Raw genomic sequence first — 26,991 nt, 5'->3', positions numbered from 1 at the left:
TAGCTAGCTGTCAAGTCTTCTCATGCTGTGTTTCATGTGTTGCCTAGCAACTCATTACTTTTGATAGAAAGTAGACAACATGGTTCTGCTAAAATGGCTTTAATTTCAACACAAAATAATGACACAAGGGATTAAAAGAGTCTAGTCTTCATCCTCTCTTTTGATGACAAATCTTTTCGGCATCATCTGGATAGTAAAACTCAGCAGCTGACTCGTCGCTCATTTTGAAGATGACGTCAGAGGGCAATACGGAGCCGTATTGACCGCTGAGGAAGGCAATACCAAGCCCCGACCCCTCGACTCGAGGCAACAGCCCCGGTGGATGTAGTTGGTATTGCATTTCCGATTTTCTACCCGACTCGTCCGGTCGTTTTTATTCTATTAACTCCAGTCAACATATCGAAAACTATCTCCCCCAATAATTTTTGTTAGATTCTCGAACCTGGCTCATACTACTAGCTTTTTCATAGAATAATTTTTCCTGATTTTTGCAAAGATTGAAACCAATCCGAAATGGGTAAACTAGCAGCCCATTTATTTGCTTACGTCAAGAAAAGTTGCCTGGAAACGTGCTCGCGGATACGAACAATGAACGAGCACAAAAGGGAGCATCAGCAAATCGCTGATTTACCTGAGCTGAATGAGAACAAAGAGAAAGGATTTGAAAATCTACAGCTGCCTGCCTTTATTGTAGTTTTACAAATGGTTGCACATACATGACGGTTGTTTGTAGAGTTAATTTAAGTTATTTTAAAGCAGATTTAACCATTTTGTAATGAACGCTATTATGCACATGGCATGACAAACGTAATTATAGCTTAATCTAATTAATTATAATATTGTGGCATGTTACGGCTTCATTATATATTGTTGACATGTTATTCTGAGGCAAAGACAAAGATGAATAAATCATGTCTGATAACGTCAATATTGTTATGGTCGTTATATTGTTAGAACTTTAAGTCAGTTAACACCACAACGATGGCATTGACAATAAGCTAGTAATTGTAAACAACACTCATCATCATTATAATAGTAAAGGTATAGGCTTAATTTGCTTTGCAAAGCTAGAACAACAACGGAGCCAGATATTCAGGTTTGAAGTTTATTTATCCGACACAATACATAAGCAGTTAAACTATAAACACAAAGCAAAAAGAACAACATATAGGCCCTGCACGTATAATACTACAGTACTAATAGTATTGATTTTCGTAAAGTTCACATGTACTCAATCTGCTTCTTGATCGGACTTCTACCACATTCTGACAGTTTTCTGCAATGCCTTAGCTCCAGCTCACAAGCTCGCGACTGGTTGTCGCAAAGTATGACGTATACAGCTAGTTGCAAGCATGCATGAGTTTCGGAGCTAAGAACAAGCTTCTACGCAAGACCGGACGAGTCGGTCTGGAAAGATGGCGCGGTCCGTTAGGAGCTCTCGCTTGCCTCACTGCGCCACTGAGCACTTTTCTTAGAAATGAATGGGGATGCCATCTTGGAAGACAGAAGTAGCTGTCTCTAGTTATATTAACTCTATGGGCAATACGCGTCTGGCATGACTCCCCATTAGCCAATCAGAAAGCTCGTACCGTTGTTGCCTTATAATAACACTTTTTAACGTATACACCGAGATTTCACAAAAAGTTTGGTCATGGAAATTTCGTTTAAAGTCATTGAAATTGCATGGAAAAGTCATGGAAATCCATTGGTCAAAATGTGTATGAACCCTGGTTTTAGACCCGTGGCAACGTCGTGACAACGTCGTAACAACGTTATAAAGGGAATGTTGCCAGTTGGTCCCATGGACAACTTTGCCACAACGTCGTACCTTGGTCGGCTGGTTACGTTAGTTTTAGACCCGTGGGCAACGTTGCCGCGACATCGTACCTTTGTCGGCTGGTTACGTTAGTTTTAGACCCGTGGGCAACGTTGCCGCGACGTTGTACCTTGGTCGGCTGGTTACGTTAGTTTTAGACCCGTGGGCAACGTTGCCGCGACGTCGTACCTTGGTCGGCTGGTAACGTCATTTTTTAGGTTCCATGGACAAGCGTGGTAGGTGTTTTTAAATGCCGTGAACTATGACTTACACGCAGCGTTCAACGTTCAAATTGGTGCTAACAATAAGTTCATGACTTCTAATTGCAGATGCTGTGATGAAGTGGAAGACGGGACTAGGAGAGAAGGCTGTGGAGCTCCTCACAGCGTAGACACTCAAGCACGCCCGGCTGCCCATTCAAAACAAGTCAGGTGAATGAACGATGATTGCAGCTTCCAAATCCAACCTTTCACATGGCTATGTGACCAAAAACTAGAATCCCATGATATTTTTTTTATGATGTATATTATTCTAGATGTGATTTTTTAATGACTTGTATAGCCCCTTTCATACGTGCAATTATGTTGATAGGACACTAACTTATTTTGTGCTTCATTGACAGGGCCAACAGACAAGACCTGTAGCGGGGACTGGCAGAAGATGTTCATTCACTGTTTGGCACTTTGTTTGAAATAAAATGACTGAATGTTACATGGAAATGCTGCCTTGTTTATGATTAGCTTGAGTTAGGCTACACACCACACAAACATAGTCCTCCTGAAGTTGTCTATGTAGCCTATTATACAAGAATAAGTAGCATTTGGGGCAAATGAAGTCTGCATATAAACCGCCCCAATATAAGCAATAGAATTGAGAAATATAGGTTAGTAATTAACGTTGCAGTTACGTACTAGCAACGTCACAAAATTACGTTGCTAGTAGGTCGCGGTCACGGACTGGCAACGTCACAAAACAACGTTGCTGGGAGGTCGCGGTTACGGACTGGCAACGTCACAAAACAACGTTGCTAGGAGGTCGCGGTTACGGACTAGCAACGTCGGAAAACAACGTTGCGACGACGTCGCGGTTACGGACTGGCAATGTCAGAAAGTTATGTTGCTAGGAGGTTGCGGTTACGGACTGGCAACGTCAGAAAATAACGTTGCCACGACGTTGCGGTTACGGACTGGCAACGTCACAAGATGACGTTGCGGCAACCTACTGGCGCCCCACAGATGCACGGTCCCGCAACGTCGCCAAAGACGATGCAGCAACGTATGTAGACTCAATGAGTGACGTTGCGGCAACGTAAGGGCAACGTAACTGTGTTAGCTTAAGCTGAAATTAATTTTAAAAATGTATGATTCACACAAAAGTGGGAGTTTGGAAGCTGAACTGCATCATCTCACAAAGCTCAGTGCTTAAATACAATGAGGGAGAATACGTTTGAACGTTGTGAAGAAATAGTTGAATTTCAAGAGGCAGTGTGGAAGCTGAACTGCATCAACAAAGCTAAGATCTTAAATATCCTACAATGCGGGAGAAGCTGAACTGTTAAACAGAAGAAGAAGTAGGCTAGCTCGTCGTAACAAGAATATAATACTTTTAACAGCTGAGATAATAGTTGGGACAGTAATATCAGTAGCAGATATAGCCTATCATTGAGTGCGTTTACTCGGCTTTCTTAGGATTCAATGTGTTGATTGAATGAAACACAGCAGTAGGGCCGATACAGGAAGACACGGCGACATTTTGTTGCAGAAGGATGATGGTGCAAGTTTTGTCTGTGGAGCATACAACAATTCATAAAAAGAATCATGTATACGTGTTTGAGTAATCGCATAACTAATTACACATATAAACGGAGTAATCATAATATTGGCATAAACCGACAATTGACACAAAATATGGCACTGACGCATCGATGCTTGTGTTGCAAAACCAATACGCACAGTTTCAAAAAAGTGGTTTGGGGCTTGTGTCAAATGACAATGCCACGTGATTGATGACGTTCAATGCTTCAGACGTCACAAACTGGTTCAAAGTTATATATATAATTCTTTATTTCAGACCCAGGGGGATCCATATCAATACAAACAACATAAACAAATACACAAACACAGAGTAAAAAATACACAGCCTTTCACAATATTCAGTGCCAAGCATACAGACATGATCGCCAATGGTTCCACAGTCTGGAAGAAAATCTGACCGAACTGCATAGAGGGTTGGCCAAAACTGCAATTAGGTTATTTTCAGACTCAGATGCCCTACACATAAATCCATACATCAGGCCACGTAACACAGCAGAGCAGGTAGGGACCCCAACACTTACAAACATTTGGCTTGCACTGGAGCTTCTTGGAGCTCTCAGCAGTAGCCTCATGCTATCATTATAGGCCACTGTAAGCTTTCTAATGCTGCCTTGTTTATAACGACACCACAGGTGGGCAGTATACAGCGGCGTACAATACGCTCTAAAGAGTGAGATTTTCACAGGTACAGAGCACATACTAAACTTACGGCAGAGCATGTTCGCTTGTGCATACAGCTTCCGACGCTGCCTATAGATATCTTTGTCATCCGACAGGTCATTAGACATAATATGGCCCAAGTATGTAATTTCACTGCACACACTAAGTGCAGTGCCAGACAGATAGAAGTCAGGGAAGGTTGACTGTCTGTCTCCTCTGCTTCTGACAATCATGATCTTACTCTTTTTTGCGTTGTATTTTATGTCAAAATCATCACCATACTGTGTGCATACTCTCAGAAGCTGTTGTAGACCAGCACTATATGGGCTAAAGATGACCAGATCATCTGCGTACATAAGGTGGTTAATGAGTGAGTCCCCAATCCTACTGCCTGTACCAGATGCATTTAAAATCAAAGACAAGTCATTCATATACATATTAAAAAGAAAAGGAGACAAAATTCCGCCCTGGCGAACACCATTGGTAACATGGAAGGGATCAGATGTTACACTCCCCCATCTCACCCTCATTGCCTGATGCGAGTACCAATAGACCAAGATTCTAATTAAAAAACCAGGAACCCCACTTTTAGACAATTTTAAAAACAATTTCCCATGATTAACACGATCAAAAGCTCTAGAAGCATCAATAAAACACATGAACATTGTGGAATTTTGCCTATTATATTTATCTAAAATTTCCTTTAGTGCAAAAATACATAAATCAGTACCATGCTTTCTTTTAAAACCAAATTGGTGGTCAGTAGACAGGACATACCTCTCAAGTCTACTCAGTAGAACTGTCTCCAGCACTTTGGACATGACACTGGCCAAAGCTATTGGCCTGTAATTATCAGAGCTGTTTAGCTTCCCCACTTTATCTTTTATCACTGGTACTAGCACAACAGAGAGCATAGAATCTGGTAACACTCCATGAACAAAAAGGCCTGTGCAACATAGAGCCACCAGAGGGTATAGTTTCTTACTGGCAAGTTTAACATGTTCAGCTGTAATATCATCCTGACCACAGGCCTTGTTATCTCTTAACTTCAATATTGCTTCATGGACTTCAGCAGCAGTGACAATAACATCATCATTAAAATCTACACTATCCACTACAAACATATTACCTTTTACACAGTTTAACAGTTCATAGTATTGTTTCCGCCATAACTGTGAAATTTCATCAGGACCACTCACACCATCTATATTAGATGGAAGAGATTTTTTGCAATTATTAATAGTTTTTATTTCTTTCCAGAAGTCATTAACATTATTTTTTTGCAGCTTCCTTGCCAGTGAATCTGACCTCATAGTGTTTTCATTTCTTTTTATATAGCGAAGTGCATTTTTAAATCTAGCATTAGTGCATTTTTTATTTTCAAATAAAGGGCCATGCCTGCTTTTACCTGACTCAGCCCATTCTTTAAAAGCATTTCGGGCCTCTGCATGGAGCTCTTCTACATGGTCCTTCCAACCTGGCTTAGCATTGAACACTTTCGTCCTATGTTTATATAGTGGCCTGCTCGAAATTTTAAGAGACTCCACAATTGCTTCATACAAAGAACATAACTCTTTACAATGTTGATCATCTTTACAGTTCATATCCCGACACCATAAGGCATCTCTTGGTACATGAATATTACACAGCAAAGCATCAGTATCACTAACATATTTATTGAGATCTGTGCTAGACAGTTTCGTCCAATCTATTTTTCTTACATCAATGCCTTTATCCACAGGCAACAACACAGGTAAATTGCCAGTGTTCAAGACCATGTGAAAGGGTATATGGTCCGTAGTAGCCAAATCATAGTCAATCTTCATAATGTCAATGGAGTCATGGGCATCCACTGTACAAAGGCAGTGATCTAGCCACGAAGTAGAGTGCCAGGCCTCGCTGATATAGGTATAACTATCACTTGGCAATAGTAATTTACTTGATAAAATCAATCCACTGTCTGAACTAAACTGAGCCAAATGTTTACCAAATAAAGAGTTGGCATCAGTTACATCAGCATTCATGTCACCAATAACATATATGCAGGTAGAAGGATTGTCCTGAATAAAAGACATGATAAATGCCAATCTACTGAGGTACTCATCCTCATTTTTCATGCACTCATATGGCGTATAGACATTTAAAATCATTATTTTCTTATCATTACAACACAGCTCAATTCCAATAGCCCAGTCAACTCCCAGTCGTACAACATTAACCAACTGGTCATATTTTTTATTCCACATGGTGGCCACGCCCCCTGGGATCCTCCCCCGGACGACTTTAGCGCTCAAGTCAGTTGTTGATTCACCTGCCCCATGAAAATCCCTATGTATAGAATTTAGTCCTCCCAGGTCTTGTTTAGCCAGGAACGTCTCCTGAACACACAAAATGTCACATCTCTCCATCAGTTTGTCCACAACAACACGGCGTGATTTATCAGTTTCACTGTGGCCAACACGCAGTCCACGCGCATTGTAAGATACGACACAGATGTTCATAGTAAGGTTCATTCATATCCCAGCAGCTACTAATGCAGACCGGCTCTCGTGTGGAGCTACAGGTGTACCATGGCAATTCAGTTCACTCCCCCCCTCACCAACAACCTTGGGTACACGGGCCTCATAATAGCGGCGAACATAAGTCCCCTCGGGCCAGAGTTTTGGATTATACATATCAGCAACATTGTTACATTCAGCAGTGATGTGAAAAGAGCCATACCTGCTGCGGGCCGACTCGATCTTTCGACACGTCACTGTTTTAGCCTCCAACTTCTCCGTTAAATAGTCACGCAGCGTGTCTGCATCCAGAGTGGGAGAAAACCTAGTGGCAAATACATTCACCAGCTTTGTTTTCACCACTTCAATGCTGCTCTCAGTGCCAGTTCCAATTATTCCATCATTCCTTTGCTCACGTTTAAAGTGAGCTGGCTTGTTGCGGGGTTTCGGTGGCACATTTGCTTTAAGGGACCCCAACTTTTTGCGACCTTTTTTCACAGCAGCGCTCCACTGTGGGGACTGTGGCTGTGATCGTGGCGATGTGACTTCCACATCCAGTAGCTCCTGCTGTTGAGTGGAGCCCACCAGCCCCTTCCAGTCTACCCGTGAGGTGCTGGCGATCTCGCCGGTAGGCCTATTCAGTCCCAGGAGACGCGACTTAACAGATGGAGACGTTGTTGACTCCTCAGGGCGCGGCCCCCGCACGGTGCCAGCAGCCCCAGGGTCGTAGTACAATGTACGGTGCGTCTCCACCGCTGCCACTCGGCGATCCATGGCCGTAACAATTGTCCCCAAGTTCTCACTCACATCAGCCTGAGTATCCAATGCCTTTCTCAGGCCAGAGACTTGTTGGCTCAGCTGCTCCACTCGGCTAAGCAGAGCCGAGACGTCCATATTGCCGAACCCGACAGGTGGCAGTTCATCCAAGTAATGTGAAACAAAACGTGGAATATCTTCACCGCACTCATTAAGTAACTTCATGCAGGCCTTGATATTACTCGTGTCCTTCTGTGAGCCTTTGTGTGCGACACAGCGTTGCGTTGTATTCGGGCATAAGTCAAACAACAGCCGCTTGGACTCCTCAATCCACTCAGATGAAAAGTTGTTTGTTGTCAGTAAAACAATTTCATCGTGGCTTAATGTGTTCATTTTAACCACAATAAAATTCAACAATTCAATTCAACAATTCATCTTCCACTATCACCTTCCCCAAAGTTGTGGCGCACTTCTAAACCTTTAAAGATAGAAAGAAACCAGTGCTTGTCGTCTTAATAGGAGGCGAAAACTACATTGGCAGAAGCGCAAACAGTTAAGAGTACATAGTTATTATTAGAGGACGATTAGAGAATTATCAGAAGCAGACAAGAAGTAGGTTATATTAGCATAAGAGTATAGTTCAGTAGCAGAAGAGAATAGTTCATTAGCAGAAGAGTAGTATAGTTGAGAATTATTAGCATAAGAGTAGAAAGTAAAAGACCATAGAGTACTTAAACAAAAAAAAAAAACTTGTCTTACAGGAAATCGCTGGCAGCTGTGGTTACCAGGGAATTCCTGTAAAAAAAAATACAGCTTCACAGTAGATAACTTTATTGACATTAAATTACGAGGTTATCACAAAAAAAACTGTCAAGTCTACCAAAAAAAAGTATTTATTTCACACAATTTCCTGTATTTTTTACATGTAATTCCTTATTGTGCATCATTAAATTAACAGGGAAAGATCATACAAAAACTAATTTAAACCGGTAGAACGGTAAAACTTTGTATTTTAAATGGAGCCGTTCTGTATATTATACATGAAAGCTTTTCATAATATGCTGTATTTCTATGTTTTAATAATCAAGTTATTATGTATAATTTACTTATAAACCTAAATTGATTTCTACTACGCCTACACCAAGACATACAAAAATACATGCAAAGAAGCTCCATGTAACGGTTCTTTTAATTTTGATGAATCCAAGTTGAAATACTCCAGAACACGAGTTCCCAATCCTGGTCCTTGGGCCTCCCTACCCTGCATGTTTTAGATGTTTCCCTGCACCAACACACCTGATTCCAATGAATGGGTCGTTATCTAGTTATGCAGAAACCTGCTAATGACCATTCATTTGAATCAGGTGTGTTGGAACAAGGAAACATCTAAAACATGCAGGGCAGGGAGGCCCGAGGACCAAGATTGGGAACCCCTGCTCCAGAAGATCTGCCTCTTTAAATCTGGAATTAAATCTGTCACAAAACTTAAGTGCCAGGCACACAACAATTATTGCATAAAACTCAATGTAATGGTTCTTTTAACTTTGACAAATCCAAGTTGAAATACTCCAGAAGATTAGCCTCTTTAAATCTGAATTTTCTTTCTGTCACAAAACTTAAGTGCCAGGCGCACTTAAGATTGCCAGATTGGTATAAAACCTTACTATGGACCCTGAGCCTTTATTTAAAACAAATGACAAATTGTGCATTCATTACTGTAACACTGGATTTAACAGTGAAAACAAACAATACATCTTCGCAAACAGTACCTCTTTTCAAACAGTACGTCTACAGAAGGAGTCCATATTTAGGCTTAACCCCACTTGTGATCGGAGAGTTTGTGTATCAGTGTGAGGACTCGAGGGTTCACATTGAGACGACGCTTGGCATTTTTTCTCTACTTTGGTTCCTTTTTCTGGGTTTATCAAGAAAAAACACCTGTAGGATAAAAGCATATTAATCGATCACTTCAAACACACACACACATTAATTGATAACTTAAAACACAGTCTTGAATCCCGGTCTTGGGTAATGTCCGGATTAAGACCGGGACCTCGGAGAAGACTCCAGGTCGTAAAATTACGAATCCCACTATGGCCACGCCAAGACCCACCCTACAAAGCAGCTCGATTGGTTGGGGTTAGGCATTTCACCTCGAGTGGTTAAGGTTAGGGTCAGCGAATTGGTCAGGAGATAGGACCTCTACATGTGAGCATGGACGCCTGGCCAATAGTCGTGCGTGAAAGCTATTGAAGGGCGGGTCTTGGCGTGGCCATAGTGGGATAACAAATATTGCCTCCAGGTCCTAGAGTCCCAGGCCTGACAAATGAGTAAGCCATTTTTAGGTTTTAAGTTTACTCACCTTTGAAGAAACTCCAGAGTTGAAGCCAGCTCAGATGGATAATGTATGTTGAAACAGTAGTAGCTCCCGAACATAAGGCACAATGCAGAAATTAAGGAGGAGATGTTTGTGTTGGTAAGGTTCTGATCCAGACTCAGCATGTAACTTGTTGAAGAATAGCAGGACTGTCCTATAAAACAAATTTGTTAACAAGTTATATTAATAAGCACTGCACTCACATGACAAATTCCATAAACAGTGCAATTAAAATAAATAAAAGGATATATTAAACAGACTTACCACAGACAATAACAGCAGGTGCCAGTGGCACTTGCTCCAGTTGGACCTCTTCTGCCAGACATGTTTCTTCTACATGGAAGAACATGGACTCCTCCTTCTCATCAAAGTAGCAGAGCAGAAGCAGGAGTATCTCTACCACATCATCTGAGCAGCCACTCTGCAATCCCCGCATCCTCTGAAGCCTTGCATAATTCTGAAGGAACTTCTTGTTCTTGTTGACACAAACTGTGGTCATGTAGTCGAGAAGCCTTTTCCCTTTCAAATTTCGTATGAAGTGCGTCTCACATTTTCAATTCTGTTATGCAACTGTTTGGCAAGGGAATAGTAGCCTGGCTCTGCCCTCCTACGTACTTCCGCTCAATTTGGATTTCGCTTCAGTAGTAGGTCTAGGAGTTAGGCTCTGAAGTCGGTTTCCAGAAACAATGTTTGTGTAGGTCCAATCAGCGAACAGAGGGAGTGGCTGAGAACGATGACGTTGATGTTGTGCGCTAGTTTGAGTTGTAGTATTGATGTTGATACACTGTAACCCAAGACTTTCCTTTGTCACAGAATGCAGATGGTATTCTGAGAGCAAGATGCCTTTGTGGATATCCATCAAAACATACACAGATGTTTCATTCTGAATCAAGATGAGTACAAGTTCACCAAACTCCATATACTCATCATTTCTGTACACAAGAAACTGTCCTTTTTTATATGCGGTGCCCTTGTACTGAATGTCTGTGGTAACTGTGGTATTGCTTTCTGAAAAGGCTAACTCCCTGACTGCATGTTTAATAGTGTTACTGTAGAGATTGGGATAAAACGCACAGCTGTCCATCACTTGCAGTAATTTACTGCATTCTTGCCCAGCTAAAAGATATGCCTGATACATCTGATGACGCTCTGACAAAGTTTGACAAATGTTTTTCAAGTGTCTGGCACATCTTTTAAAATAACTGTGTTTACTTTCGAACCTCAGCGTCCATAACCTAATCAATGGACCAAATTTCAAGAACAGTGCTGAATAATGGCGCAAATAGTGGTGCTTGGGTTTTAGTTTAATTTCAGGAAACAACATATTTCTCAACTCCAAATATTCTTGGATCAATATGTCAAGATATGCTATTTGGGACAAGGAAATGTTCTGAGCACAAATAAGATCCACAATGTATTTTAGTTGGAGAGCTAACTGCCATACTTCATCGTCATGGTTTTGCACTTTGTCGCCAATCAAAACTGGGAAAACTGTGAGAAGTAAATGATGACTACCTGATATTGATTTCCAGTCTAGAAAATTGTTCTAGAAAAGCATTTATTTGTCCCACAATACTCAAATGCATAACAGATATTTGGTTGATGCCTAGGTGTTGACATTGTCGTCATCATCTGAGCTGGTGTCAGAGCTTAAACATTCCTGGCCCTCTTCCAGGAGTTCTTCCAGGTCTAAGTCAGGTTCTGTAAGATCCAGGTGAAGGTGTTGGAGATATGTCTGTCTCACTACAGCCTGGTGAGACTTCATCTCTGTAAGCTTCCTCTGGCGCAAACTTTGGAGTCCCTTCCTCCCTTTTGGTGACAAGTTCCAACAGTCACCTAAATAAATAAATAAGCTTATTTAAACATTTGCGCCCTCAAAAGGAAAACACAAGAGTAACCTAATCGAAACTGCTACTAAATTGCAACAATGTAAAATGAGTTAATGGGTACATGCACACTTTTTTGTTACCAGAGATTGATTGCTCCAAGACCTCGAGACGTCTCTTCAGGTATTCCCAGTGCTGCTTCATCTCTTTGACGAGGACCACTTCTTCCTCCTCCAGCCTCCGGATACCCATGACCTTCTCAAAGACCTTCTTTTTTGTTAGAATGTCTGTATCTGAAGCAAAAAGTTGTTTAACAAAAATAAGTACAAAAGACAGTTATGTGGTTAAGAACACAAAATAATAGGAATACATTAATACAATGATAACATTTTGTAAAACTATTTTATTATTAACTAAGTATTAAGTGTTATTTACAAATTGCCTTTGCCTCTAAAGTATCGAAAGTGGCTATTAATACCCACAAACCTTTTTCGCCAATTTCTATTCATTTTATCTAAAAGCAGTTAGGAAATAACTTACTGCTCAGGTGGAGTCAGGTGACTGAGCGGTTAGGGAATCGGCTAGTAATCTTCTAGTACTTACTGTAAGTCGCTCTGGATAAGAGCGTCTGCTAAATGACTAAATGTTATATAAATGCACTCAGGAAAATCACAACAAACAAACAAAAAAATGTTACACAGTGTTTAACGGTCAGCACAATTCATTGCAAAAACATCATGAAATATAGTACAATTTGAAGGAAACTTTAATTGAAGTAACCATAAGAAGCATGAGCAAAAAGTGCTGGACAACATTAAAAGCACTACTTTGATTTGCTCACTTTTGTGACAATTATAGGCTACATACCAGATGTGGCGACCCTTGTTTGTGTCTGAAAAACATTAACATAGACATGTGTCCTAGATTGACATTATGGCCATGGTTGGTTCCCTGGTTTCTTGAATCTTTTTATCTAACAAACCATTCTACCTATACAGCCGATGAGTCCTCTGCCTGATGCTGGCAGACATTTCCTCCATCTTCTTCTGCAACTCCACAGGTGCACCACTGTCCTCCACTGGTGCTGGTTAAGAAAAGAGAACACCCAAGTTGAGGACAGAAAATACTTTTATGCACTTTCTTGCTAAACCCAGATCGACAGTCATTCATATGACATTTGTAGTCTATCAGCAGTAATAAAATTATATAATTTTTATGTTGTGAATGGACATACCACTCTCAGCCCACTCCTGAACATCGGTCACCCATTGCAGTATTGTGGAGTTGTCAACTGACAGCTCTGTCGTTAAGGACTCCAGGATGTTTTTTTGTTGTTCCAGACTTTGCTTGGTCTAAATAAGGAACGAAAAACCCAAATGCTTATGCACTTTACGACGTACGACTAAAACAAAGGCTGAATGAGATGGTTGATCAACAGGATATATATATATATATATATATATATATATATATATATATACTTTATTGCATTGAAAAACATTCCAAGGTACCTTCAGGAATCGTCTGCTGAGGTAGAAGCTCATGTTCGGGACCTTGGCTTGGTTCCATCCCATGCACAAGAGTGTAATCACGTCAGTGCGAGCTGCAAAGGAACATTGGTCAGTGCAAGGGCATCCTCTAGAATGCATGTTGATGTGAAATAAGTCAATATGCTTACCAGCTTTTGACATATATTTAGTGGAAATGGCGATCCTGGAGAGGAAGGCGTTGGCCTGCTCCACTTCTTCTCCCAGGGTGCAGGCAGCATTCTCCTGGAACCCCCCACCCCATTTGATCTATTGGGCCAGAAGAAATGCTATATTATATCCAGTATATATACAGATTATGTTAACTGGAACCATAACAAAGGTAAGTAAGTAAAGGTTTGGTTCAGTACCTCACACTTCATTCCATGGGCCTTTGCATGGAGGACGGAAAGAAAGGGCTTCATGCCTAGAAGATGTTGTAGTTCTGGGCATACTCTGCAGACCTTCTGCAAGTAGGGCCAGTACTTGCACATAAGATCAGTGCAGAAGAAAGTTGCAATGTTCAACTAATTCCTTCTGCAAGTAGAGGGCATCTGCATATATTTCCCCCCTAAACATATTGAGGCCTCTAAGGATTGTGCCATGCCTGCAGACAGCCAGCTCAATGCCCTCTTCATCAAGCTTGCTGCTAGATTCTCTGGAAATCTCCTTAGCAGCAGCAAATTCAGCACCACCACAGACACCCTTTCCGGGAACCTTCAGATAAACACACACAAAATCCCTTAAAATGTTCAATGAAGGTCTACACAATATTTAAAATTCAAACTTGTAATCAAATAATAACTACGTCACCAACAGAAATGACTTACATGCTTGGTGGACATGGTCTACAAACTCTGACACCTTGCTGTCCTCGCAAAGGAAAACACCTTCCAAGTGCCCATGACTGTCCTGACTACATAAAGGAGTTCAATCTGTTAACAGATGGTACTCTACTACACAATGTTTATTACATTGTATCATTTCTATTAACGTGGAAGTGGAAGATTACTGTCCAGATACCTTAGGAGTTACCAGTAAATAGTTTGCATTACATACCTCCCTGCCTTCTTGAAACGATAATGCTTGCGATTGCCATCCACTGCCACCGCAAGCATTTCGGGAGTGCATGGAGGGCAGACAAACGGCTGCTCCTGGCACATCTTGTCAACCTCATATCTGCAGATGGCCCATTCCATGAAACTCTGGTGGAAAGTGTCTCCAGATATTTTACCACTCTGTTTCAATAAAAAAAATATATCAGTGAATAGTCTGATACTATGTAGGTTATTTCTTATCTTATTTGTCCAAACATATACAATGTGTATAGTTTACCAGGCAGTGATGAATATATCCACTATTAGTGCCACACACGGTACTCACTCTTCCAAAGCGGCTGTTTTTTTTGTCTAGCATTGTGGTAAATGTTAGACGGGACAGTCCAGGTGCTGACATTTTTAACTCCAGGTATGACTGGAAAACGTCAACATAAAACAGGCTATTGAAGTTGACCGTCCCTGGCCAGTACCCACTTTGCACAATGTCTTCCAGCGCAGGTGTCCAGTGAGAGGCACAACATTGACAATGTGCTTCAGGGAGGACAAGATCATAGCGACCTAAAGTGGTAATAATGTCACAGGACATAATTTAATGGCAATATATATGTGTTTGTTGATATTCACTGCTACCTGCAAGAGTACGCGTGTTCACATGTGAGATTAATAAAATGATTGTTATCCTTAAATGAAAATGTGTAAAACTCACCATTCATGGTCACTAAAACAATGGACCTCCCCACACTAACAGTCATGGGGAGCTGGCAGGTTTGGCAGGCTGATACCTCTAAAGGTAGAAGTTGAGCTACAAAGATATTTAAAAGACAGCATGGGGATTGTGTATTAGTAATCTTGCGTCTAATGTCCTAATAGTCATTGCATAAGTGCCTCAAGCCATAGCCAACATTTTACAGTATTGACGTTAGATTACATTAATAGACATTTAGAGGAGGTTTCATGACCAAACACCTTACCTTGGTGGGTTAGGGAATATTGCCCGTCAGCATCCTGGCTGACAAATGAGGTGGGAGGCACAGGGTGGAGGTAGCCTGAGATCAGGGATCTCCGGTTGTGCAGAACATGTCTGGTGTGTTGCTCTTTGTCACAGGCCATGCGCAGTTACTGGTGAGGTAAGCACTCACTACACCTCATCACAGCCACTCCTTGCATACACCACTGGCAGGTGGTGGGCAATACTGCCTCATCTGACAGCATGCTGTTGATGAGATGCGGGCGGGACACTTTCCACCTCTCTGCAGAACAGGCATTTCGAATTCCCCAATCTTGTGCCTCTGTGTGTTTCTCACACTCAGGGGCTGCTGGCTGACCATCGAGTACATTTCTTTGACCGCTTGAAGAAGGGAATCTGTAGATGAAAGAAATTGGTTGTACAGAACATTAACTGGAGAGGTATTTTTGAGTTTGGCATTACCTGTTCAAACTAAAATAAAAACATTTGTTACTCACAAAGAACTGATTCTTGATGATCACTGTCCTCAACAAGGTCCTGTGTGGTACTGACAGTGTCCTTGCTTTTCTTTTATGTCTATGGACACGCACCCCAGGTTGATTCATTCTGCACTGGACCGTTAGCGCCCTCATATGGAACTAGAGTGGAACTGCAACCAGTTCAGAACCCGGAAGTGTCCTGAGAGTGGGAGATTCTCTGTTACTTGTTCTTGCACTCGTAAACTCACAAACTTTGATTGACAGTTTCTATGACAACATGGACGCTGCGTTCGCTGCGGAAAACGGATGTTGCACTGTCTACCATTGACAGAAATAGAAGACGACATTTAAATTGTCTTGTTTGGAAGTCTCTTGCTGATTGCCATTCACTGTAAGGGTAGATACATCAACTTGAAATCTTACCGTGGAGCCAGCCAACCTAGTGTAGTTTAAACTTGAAGCTAGCAGTGATTGAAACGAGACTGCTTTTCAACTAGCTCGTGCTAGTAGCTGGATAGACAGTTAGCCTGCGCAGCTAGTTAGCTGAATGTGCATGGTAAACGAACGTTACAAGAGCTAGCTAAGGTCAGGGAATCCCTGTGCCTTTTAGACACATTGCCAAACATTGGCATTGACTTAAAGTACTTCGACAAATCAATTGATTCATAGATGCACTGCCGAGAAAAGTTAATGTTGACTTTAACTAACCCTTCCGGAAAAGTTACTAGTTCAAGCTTACCAGAACACGATATTGTAAAATGTCTGTATTTTCTTAAGACATCTTTCTTTCTTAAGATATCATGAGCAAACACGAGGATGCTTGGGATAAACTGGACACTGAGTTTGACCACTACTTAGTGGACATGAAACCATACGTTCTAAAGCTCGCTCACAAATCAGGTAAACTCACCTCTTCATGGCTGAAAGAACAGAAGACATACGCACTGTAGGCTTCATATACGAGACTGTGTAACTAGTAGTGTTTAAACACCTAAATTATGAAATGTGCTGTGGCCACCAAGTTACACTTGGTACTGTACCAATCCAATTCAAATGGATTGTATCAAACTATTGCTAACCAGTTATTGGCTGAGATATTTAAGTTTACTTAGCTACAATTCTAAATACTTGCTTCATGTTTTGGTTTTGTTAAAAATCAATTATTGATCTCTACTCCCGTGGAATAGGTAGCACAATGGAAAACCAGAAGAGAAGCGTGCTTATGATTTATTTGTATTTTTCCAGAGCGCCAGCGATGTGCTGTGTGGATAAAAAAGCTTTGTGAACCAACGGCGTCCGGTTCTGGCCTGATGGGACTCAAGAACCGCAACATGTATGCCCGCCTGCTCCTGCACATGCTCAGACGAGACGTCCTGGAGGGCCCTTTCACGCATAAACCTCAGTCAGGCACACTCAAGACGCTTCCAACCTATATGGTAAACGAACTCAGTTTTTTTTAGATAAACAATAGCATTAGCCTGGTCTAGTTTTAAACTTTATTATGCTAATAAAATGATATCATTATCATTTATCAATTGAGACATAATCTCAGTTGAGATGTTGGGGTGTTCACAATGTCAATCCAACATTAATTTTCCATTTACACCTGACAGTTAGGCAAAATCTAATGAATCTAACTATAATTGACGTCCTACATGGGGTGGCCGGTCAAGACAAGTTTTAAATGTATTCCTTCTAAAGTCCAAACTGTGTTATTTAATTGCCAGTCCATCTACTTTGACGAGCCGCTGTGTGGTAAAGCAGCTGAGCAGAGCAGTGCCGGCCTGCCTGACTGGGTGACCGGAGAGCTGCACCAGAGGGACGAAAGTTGGGGAAGCCAGCTGAAAGAGAGGGCAAGCTCCGCACCCATGGCTTACCAAAACACACACAGGTATTCTAGTCTTGGATAATATATCTCACACGATATACATGCTATGCCTGAGTAGTAGCTGCCCAAAAGGGTGTCCCCGACTAAGATTTTCTTTGGTCGACCAAGACTCGACTGAAACGTCTGAAAATCGACTAATCGAAATTTGAAACACTTAAAAAATAAAAACTATACAAACATTTTCGCGATCTGACTCAACGCTGCTGGACATTGCAGATTCAGTCGCTGATAGCCTACTAATAATAAGACTCGTATCACCAGTCCTGTTATAACCGAATACCAAGGGTATTTAGTATCTCTTACAATGTACTACAAATAAAAAATGTTGTTTGTTTAACATGCAACTCATCAGAGCGCACTTATTAGGGTTCCTCCGTCAGGAGGATTCCGCCATGATGGATTTTCCTATACAGTGATAATTTGGGAAAACCTTAAAAATTCCTCTTCTCTTGAACCAAAGGTCTAATTGACTTGAAATTTGGTACATATATGTAGGGCTGCACGATTATGGCCAAAATGATAATCACGATTATTTTGATCAACATTGAGATCACGATTAATTATCACGATTATTTGTTGATTTTAACCTAATCACATTTTATTGTCACAATGCATTGTACCTGCATAATGGATGTGAATAAAACTCAAAATATACCATCAATAAAAAACAAATACATAGGGCTCGACATTAAGGCTTGTTCGCTTGTCCGGGACAAGTGGATTTTTTTGTAGGGCAAGTGGAAGAGAAATTTACTTGCCCCACTGGACAATTTAAAACTCACACAAAATAAAATGCCACGTTACTTCATGTTATGTTCCACTCATTATGTTTATTTTACTTATTTTATTTGACCGAATTCTGCATTAGCAAAACACAGATCTGTGTTCGCTCGAGTGGCTTAGTCCCAAGATCTCTACAGACCTTGCAGCTAATTTAATGCTCAACAATTGAACGGGGGCTTATTACTTGAAAGAGGAATTGGAAAACTGTGCCTAGCTCAAGTAGGCTAATGGCTAGTAGAACATAACATTTCAGAATAATTTCAGTAAATTAAGCAGCACTGCAAGACCCAGTTAAATGTTATACAGCTAGCAAACTAACGTTAGCTAGCATCGCTAACGACATTGGCTAACTCAACTTCGATCTATCCTCTGTATTTGCAAGCTATCTAAACTCGTACTGTATTTAAAATAAGGCTTTAGGGATTAGCGAAGGCAGGTCACAGGTAGTTTTTTTAGTTTTCTTTGTTAAGATAGCAGCCTTATGACCGACTGCTATCTGTTGCAGAATTTTCCTCACGTTACTCTTGTCTGTAACCGTCTACATCTAGAAACTGAGCTGCATGGTGCAGGGAACAACTCTGACTGGCTCATGGAGGCACGTGATCAGACTTTAGGTGTATTCGACTCCATGCAGCGCCGCAGCCAGCTGCAGCCTGCAGATTGGAGAAAAAGTTTACCATAGCCCAATACATAAAATGACAAATTTTCCGACTTAAGGAGACGTTTATAACTCCTCCCCGACAGCAAGCGGCAACTCTCGCTGGTCGTTTCATGCAGCCACAGCCGATGTCAAACGCACCTATTGGTTAACGGAACGCTAGATTGGCTTTGCAAAAAAAAAAAAGAATTGATACGGAGCGTTCTATGAACGGAATGACGCATTTTAAATATCGCTCGATCACGCGAATTTGATCGTGGGAAGCCGAAATCGAGATCAAAATTCGATTAATTGTGCAGCCCTACATATATGTAGCATGTCCACATTAACTCAATATGTTTGTGTCACTAAATCAAATGTCATTTTGAATGATGGTTTTTCAAACCTAATAGGCTTTAAGGTGACATCACTCTGACGTACCGTACACAATTTCACCTTGGTATGTCAAAATATGATTGAATTAGAGCTGTTTCAACTTTCGCTTACCACAGGAGAAACAGCTTACTTTTTTATACTGTAACTGAACGTGAAAATTCGCGACACTGAGATTAGCTCAATGGGCTAGGACGGCGACCTGCAAAGCATAAGGTCTATGGATCGAATCCAGCCACAGTCGTTTAGCCCGTCTTAAATTTGAATATTTGTTTAGTTAAACAGGATGACATCGTTCTGAAGTATCATGCGCAATTTCACCTTGATATGTCAAAAGATCATTGAATTACTGCTGTTTAAACTTGGGCCGAATCGACCAATCCATGCTGCAGGAGAAACGGCTTCCTTTTTTGATACAGAAACGGACCAGAATTTCTCAGCCTTGCAGGTAGCTCAACGGGTTGAAATGTTGTACTGCAAAGCATAAGGTCACAGGTTTGAATCCAAGCACAGTCTTTTGGCCTGGAATAATTTTGATTACTTGTTTAGTTAAACTGGCAAACATCATTCTGAAATACCATGCACAATTTCATGCAATTTAACCTTGAAATGTCAACCGTTTCTTAACCTTTGTCCCAAAGCTGACAAAAAACGAATACTCATATCACGCAGTCGGAGCACTGCTAGATAATCAGCGTCAGATCCCTTGGGTACCCAGCATGCAGTGTGGCATGTCCAAAGACTTGAGGGAAAATAGTTTGGTTACAACAGCCTTGCGAGGGATTTCATTTGTTGTGTTCGTTCAATTAGATGTTTGTAATGTTATTGTTGGTTAGTTAATATAATCTTGTTGGTCACCCTGATTGTGTATGTTGTGTAGTTTAATGGGACCAGAGAGTCTGCTGCTAAACCGTTACAGGCTATTCTTGCAAGGAGCTGAATATGAACGCCTAGCCCAGTTTCCCACATGACTTTAGTTAGTTGTGCATTGACTGAGAGTCTGGAATTGTTTTTGGCCAAACATGTTTATAATATTTTGCGGAGGAACCCGCATCGCTGCTTGCAGCTATATTTACTGCCTGTACTTGCAGCATACTATGGCCGAATCCCAATACTCCCCCCTACACCTTCCCCTTACCCCTTCCCCTTAGTTTTGCGCGTTCCCGTGAGAGCTAGTGGTGTCCCAATACTCTTTTTGAGCTAGGGGAAGGGCTAAGACGAAGGGGTATACACCCCTTAAAACCAAGTAAGATCGGGAGCTTACTTGAAACCTAGGGCTATGTGAAAACTGCGCGACCGGCAAAAATGGCGGCCAGATCATCCAGAGAGTCGATAAATGAAATATTTTAGGCTTAATTCATTGATAAAAAAATTATGACAGTATTGTTTTGTGTTATATACAGTCATGAACATATACAGTCATGGCTGAAATTGTTGGCACCCCAGAAATGTTTCCAGAAAATCAAGTATTTCTCACAGAAAAGTATTGCAGTAACACATGTTTTGCTATCCACATGTTTATTCCCTTTGTGTGTATTGGAACAAAACAAAAAAAGGGAGAAAAAAAGCAAATTGGACATAATGTCACACAAAACTCCAAAAATTGGCTGGTCAAAATTCTTGGCACCCTTTCAAAATTGTGGATAAATAAGATTGTTTCAAGCATGTGATGCTCCTTCAAACTCACCTGGGGCAAGTAACAGGTGTGGGCAATATAAAAATCACACCTGGGAGCAGATAAAAAGGAGAGAAGTTCACTTAGCTTTCATTGTGTGTGCCACACTAAAGCATGGACAACAGAAAGAGTATAAGAGAACTGTCTGAGGACTTGAGAACCAAAATTGTGGAAAAATATCAACAATCTCAAGGTTACAAGTCCATCTCCAGAGATCTAGATGTGCCTTTGTCCACAGTGCGCAACATTATCAAGAAGTTTGCAATCCACGGCACTGTAGCTAATCTCCCTGGGCGTGGACGGAAGAGAAAAATTGATGAAAGGTTGCAACGCAGGATAGTCCGGATGGTGGATAAGCAGCCCCAAACAAGTTCCAAAGAAATTCAAGCTGTCCTGCAGGCTCAGGGAGCATCAGTGTCAGCGCAAACTATCCGTCGACATTTAAATGAAATGAAACGCTATGGCAGGAGACCCAGGAGGACCCCACTGCTGACACAGAGACATAAAAAAGCAAGACTACAGTTTGCCAAAATGTACTTGAGTAAGCCAAAATCCTTCTGGGAAAACGTCTTGTGGACAGATGAGACCAAGATAGAGCTTTTTGGTAAAGCACATCATTCTACTGTTTACCGAAAAAAGAATGAGGCCTACAAAGAAAAGAACACAGTACCTACAGTGAAATATGGTGGAGGTTCAATTATGTTTTGGGGTTGTTTTGCTGCCTCTGGCACTGGGTGCCTTGAATGTGTGCAAGGCATCATGAAATCTGAGGATTACCAAAGGATTTTGGGTCGCACTGTACACAACCCAGTGTCAGAAAGCTGGGTTTGCGTCTGAGATCTTGGGTCTTCCAGCAGGACAATGACCCCAAACATACATCAAAAAGCACCCAAAAATGGATAGCAACAATGCGCTGGAGAGTTCTAAAGTGGCCAGCAATGAGTCCAGATCTAAATCCCATTGAACACCTGTGGAGAGATCTTAAAATTGCTGTTGGGAAAAGGCACCCTTCCAATAAGAGAGACCTGGAGCAGTTTGCAAAGGAAGAGTGGTCCAAAATTCCGGATGAGAGGTGTAAGAAGCTTATTGATGGTTATAGGAAGCGACTGATTTCAGTTATTTTTTCCAAAGGGTGTGCAACTAAATATTAAGTTAAGGGTGCCAAGAATTTTGACCAGCCCATTTTGGGAGTTTTGTGTGACATTATGTCCAATTTGCTTTTTTTCCTCCCTTTTTTTTGTTGTTGTTCCAATACACACAAAGTGAATAAACATGTGTATAGCAAAACGTGTTACTGCAATACTTTTCTGTGAGAAATACTTGATTTTCCGGAAACATTTCTGGGGTGCCAACAATTTCGGCCATGACTGTATATTTGCAACCATTTTCCGAATTGAAATGTTTCTAAAAAACGCTAGTTTGGTACGCTAATGTTACAGTGCTGGATTGCACAACAGTCCCGCATTTCTTAGACTAGCATGTCTACAGTTTAAAGTAAACTCCATTAGCAGCAAATTTCGTTTAATATCAGTGCGTAACACTACTTGCTTTGGAGATATCGATACGTGCTAGATGACGTACCTGTAACCAAGTGGCGTCCCATTTCTTAGGGCTATGTAGCCCTTACCCCTTAGTTTCGAGGGCCAAGGGCTAGGGGTAAATTAAGGGGAAGGGCTAAGGGGAAGGGGTAAGGGGGAGTATTGGGATTCGGCCTAATTTACTTAGAAGCTGAGTGGGGAACGGTGCAACAGATAAATATTTTGTTGTCTTGGCCGGAGAAGATAATGTCATTCGATTTGGATCTTATAATAGGCATATTCATTTTTCAACCCAGCCCGTTAGCATGAGCGAAGTAGGGCTAGGCCAACTTACGTTTTTCAGGTGGTAGGCTACATCATATTAAACATCGAACTATGAAAAATAAACCGTTGTTGGCAGAGTTTGCAATCAACGTTTTTCGAGTCACCTGGTACTTTGTAAATGAACTTTAATGAAATGCTGCCATACCACAGATTTTTCTCTGCCATTTTGAATAATAACACCGACAAAGTAGGCTATGGCAGAGTTTGTAGTTCTGCAGCCAATTGTGCTTGTGCCGTGTGCAAAATACCAAACCAAAGCGCAGATTAATGAAAGGGGAAATAGGAACACCTTTTCTTTTAAATTATATATTTTTTGAGTTGCTTTATTTGTCTTAAAGGTGACATGATATGAAAACGTCATTCTATGAGGTTATTTAACATTATTATGAGTTCCCCTAGCCTGCCTTTGGTCCCCCAGTGGCTAGAATTTTCGATAAGTGTAAACCAAGCCCTGCTTGTTCTTCTCCGCCTTTGACAAAATGAAGGCTCAATTGCGCTGTTTGAAAATCTCCCCCGAGTGACGTAGATCGGGGGAAGGTTACCTCCCCTCTCTATGCTTTGCCTTACCAGATCATCTGGCCCGACCATGAGAAACTGAGCTACCACCGTGCAAGGGCGAGTGCGATATTGTTTTTTCCTGGAGATACATCATGGCGAGCAAACAAACGAAGCATAACAGTTGCTCATTGCTTGGATGTACAAATGCAAGCACAAATCTTTTTTTAGTTCCTTCATCCGAGCCTCTGCACAATCCGTATCTTAATTGTATTTTCGCTGGAAATGCGCCGACACAACTTCCCAAAGTGTTGTATGTCTGCGCCAAACATTTCAGCCACGACTGTTTCCTCAACTTGAGCCAACACAAAGCTGGCCTTGCTGAAATTAAATTCTGGATCATTACTAAACCTCCTTGGTCAAGCTACAAACCTTGGACAAGTAAGTAACTAACGCGATCATTTTGTTGCTTTATTGTATATGGTTTCCTAGCTTGCTACCCTCAGAATGTGGCTGTAACATTAGTTCTGCAGTGTAGCAGAGAGTCCACAGACAAAGCATGGTACCATCCACACCTTCCCCTACCCCCGACAAGGGAAGGGTCCTTCCCCTTTTGTCCTTATCTCCCAGAGTAGGAGCTTCAAATTCCTGACCCAGCATGGGGTCAGGAACAGAGACCATGGTCTCACATTGTCAGAACAAAAGGAATTACTTGAAGGAACTTACTTGTGTGGACTTACAAACATTTTCTAAGGGACTACATGGCTCATGGACACTAATTCAAGGACAGTAGTCGATGTGTTAGAATGTGTTTGTCTCATTTACCTAGAACGTTGTTAATTGATGTTTGATTATAACTTCCCTTCAGGTATAGTTAAATCAGTCAATCTTGGTATCAAAATAATTGTATCATACTAACAAAACCAGTTATGAACGTTGTATTGTTATATTCTGAAGTTTGAGCATTCCATGGACATTTGAGATAATGGAACTCAAAACTATCAGCCACTTCACACCTCTGGGCAGGTCCCAGGACAACGCCCAGGTGGAAGTAACTGACCAATGAGAGAGGTCACCTTCACAGGGATGACCCCCTGTTCTTTGGGGTATTTAACCCCCAAACGTACAATCACCCCCGCTTGTTCGTAGGATAAACTTGTGGGTGAACGCGTCACTCTCTAACCTATTCCTCTTAACCTGCACCTTCACTGAGCGCCCGGAACTTTGACGAGAGATTCCGATTCTGTTCGTTGGACATAACGAACCATTTGACTCCGTTCTTCAAACCGACAAAAGTAACTGCGATTTGCAATATTTCTTACTTGTGACATATTGGCATGTTGTGATTGAATTGTTGATGTTTGATTGTATTCTACAAATGATTTGACTTAATCATCGTTAGGTCAGTTTCCATTGATCGTCCATTGTTACTGTAGAAGCCTCTTCCTATCTCTACCTCTTCCTCAACTTCTCCCCTCCCCTCCACACGCGCTCTACGCAACCATTGTGTAGCGCGCTCTCATTAGAATTTAGGCCTACTGTACTGCTTTAGCCCAACTAACCCATAACTTGTCTGGTATGTGTTCACTATAATTACATTCTCTTAAATAAATCATTGTGTATAATACTAGCTTATCTCTCACGTTATATGATCTGCTCTACTTTCATAGAATTTACTACTTAAGATTAGACTGATTATTACGAGTGCTATTATTCGATACTATTAAACAAGGTTTCCTCTGTCCCTTTCACGAATCAGAGGTGGTGCCCCCAAGAACTACTATACTTTATTAGAAATTAAGTATTACTAATCTTAAACGAGCAAACCACGCTACAGCAGCTAACAGCTGAGTTACTGTTGCTAACATAAAGATAAATGGCATTAAGTGTGTGGGTTAATACAAACGCTGTAACTCCAGTGTTGTACACTTATTTGTTATTTGGATAACCGTTCTGCTGTTTGTGTTATGGCTCGCGATATCCGCCTTTCTCCACATTGAAATGACTGAGTGTGCACCTCTGCAAACCAGGGTGATCAGATGAGAATGGCTAAATTCGAGGCATCTTACAGCAACGGGGGCTACGAGCCATTGCGATACATCCGTTGTAAACATTAGCGCATGTTGCCGCCCCTCTCCTCCTCATTAGCATTTAAAGCTACAGACACAGAAACAGCGCGTTCTGAGGAAAGCTGATTGTGGGACTACTTGTAGTGGCTATAATTCTGCACCATGGCTGAATTTCGGGAAAGAGACTTCAGATACAGTATTAGGGGACCACTAAGGCCTATATAAAAGCATCCAAAAACAGCATGTCATGTCACCTTTAAATAATATAATCTACAATTTCTGTAGAACATTTATTTAATTCAGCAATGATGACACAAGCGGGAATCAGATCTCATACTGTCATACGGCAAAAATCTGAGTCGACCAAGAGCATATCGACCAGAAAATCAACAAGTCAACTGAGTGGGGACTAGCCTGACGTTGTCATACTCATAATTCTAGTCAGAATATGAGTCTGAAAACTCTCCGTTGGGCTTTGAGTACGGAGCGTGTTTCAACCGAACTCGTAAAACAAATGCCCCTACGCTCAATTGGATAGACCTACAACCAATCAGAGCAACGTATTATGTTGTTTGTTGAAAACAAATTCAACCCGAGGGCTCTTTCGTGCCGTTGTTGATTACGTTACTGTTGATCATCTGTCCATCATCGTATAAAGCCCGCCCTGGCATTTTCATTGGTCCATCCCGATTCTGGGTTTTCTGTAGTTGTCCCCAATACGAGACCCTCCAGACCCAACTTCCCGAACACATTTTTTTGTGGGCGGGAGAAGTTGGGCTGGCAGCCAGGCTAAGTGGGGACAGCCCTGCTGCCCAAACACATATTAGTGTTCTCTATTTTAATTCCTTATTACAAACAGGTTAACAATCACCATCTGCTCGCCATGGTGGTTTGCATTACCTTAAGAATTCAAATTTTGTGGACTCCACTGAACTATTGTTTCTTCAGTAACTGATTGCTTGTTAAATGTACTTTTTTCCCCTGACTCAATGTCTTTTCAAGGGTAGCACTTTGTGACGAACTCTTCAAATTCTGTCACTCTTTTTCTCTAGTCTTTTTTCTTTCTTGACATGCACCCTTTTGTAGAAAGAAGTCAGATGGTTCAGAGATAAAAAAAAAAAAAAGGAAAACATCCTTATTGCTTGCTAGGCTACTCATTAGCATGGCTTATATCTACTTCTCTTTTGATTTCACTTATTGTGTTTTTTTATTTTTTATTTTGAATTTGAGAGTGGCTTTTTTGCTACGGCTTCACTAATGCCCTGTGTGCAAAACGTACGCACACACACACACACGTGCACACTTCTCATCACCCTGTATCCCTGGAATGTGGATCCTTTGACTGCTGGGTGTTTAGCAGCTGAAGGTGTGATCTTAGCAAGGGCTCTAAGTTGTTATACCAATTAACAAGG

At 41.3% G+C, this 26,991-nt stretch overlaps 1 protein-coding gene and 1 pseudogene across 7 annotated transcripts in view; one reads left to right on the top strand and one right to left on the bottom strand.

The window, feature by feature from the left end:
• Window positions 1–11,247: 11,247 nt before the first annotated feature.
• Window positions 11,248–15,923, bottom strand: LOC146253572 (uncharacterized; annotated as a pseudogene). The gene is made up of 14 exons (XR_014731729.1): window positions 15,796–15,923; window positions 15,303–15,694; window positions 15,038–15,133; window positions 14,657–14,889; window positions 14,333–14,511; window positions 14,104–14,189; window positions 13,645–13,990; window positions 13,426–13,543; window positions 13,259–13,350; window positions 12,982–13,099; window positions 12,738–12,831; window positions 12,615–12,639; window positions 11,891–12,040; window positions 11,248–11,757 (listed from the first exon to the last, which is right to left on the bottom strand). The product of XR_014731729.1 is annotated as an uncharacterized LOC146253572 (transcript).
• Window positions 15,924–15,969: 46 nt separating this feature from the next.
• Window positions 15,970–26,991, top strand: part of cep112 (centrosomal protein 112) — a 175,978-nt gene continuing 164,956 nt past the window's right edge. For 5 of the 6 annotated variants that reach the window (XM_084677255.1, XM_084677253.1, XM_084677256.1 and 2 more), the window contains exons 1-4: window positions 15,970–16,168; window positions 16,573–16,677; window positions 17,023–17,213; window positions 17,505–17,668. In XM_084677255.1, coding sequence (XP_084533381.1) covers window positions 16,578–16,677; window positions 17,023–17,213; window positions 17,505–17,668 — 455 coding nt within the window. In that variant the 5' untranslated portion in view covers window positions 15,970–16,168; window positions 16,573–16,577. Of the gene's footprint in view, window positions 16,175–16,572; window positions 16,678–17,022; window positions 17,214–17,504; window positions 17,669–26,991 lie in introns of all 6 variants that reach the window. The other variant, XM_084677252.1, reaches the window with a different exon arrangement.

Source organism: Hypomesus nipponensis, chromosome 17, assembly GCF_054491055.1.
Source record: "Hypomesus nipponensis isolate SF chromosome 17, ASM5449105v1, whole genome shotgun sequence".
Taxonomy (NCBI): Eukaryota; Metazoa; Chordata; class Actinopteri; order Osmeriformes; family Osmeridae; genus Hypomesus; species Hypomesus nipponensis.
Note: the sequence above shows the minus strand (reverse complement) of the source record. Positions and strands in the feature narration are given on the sequence as shown.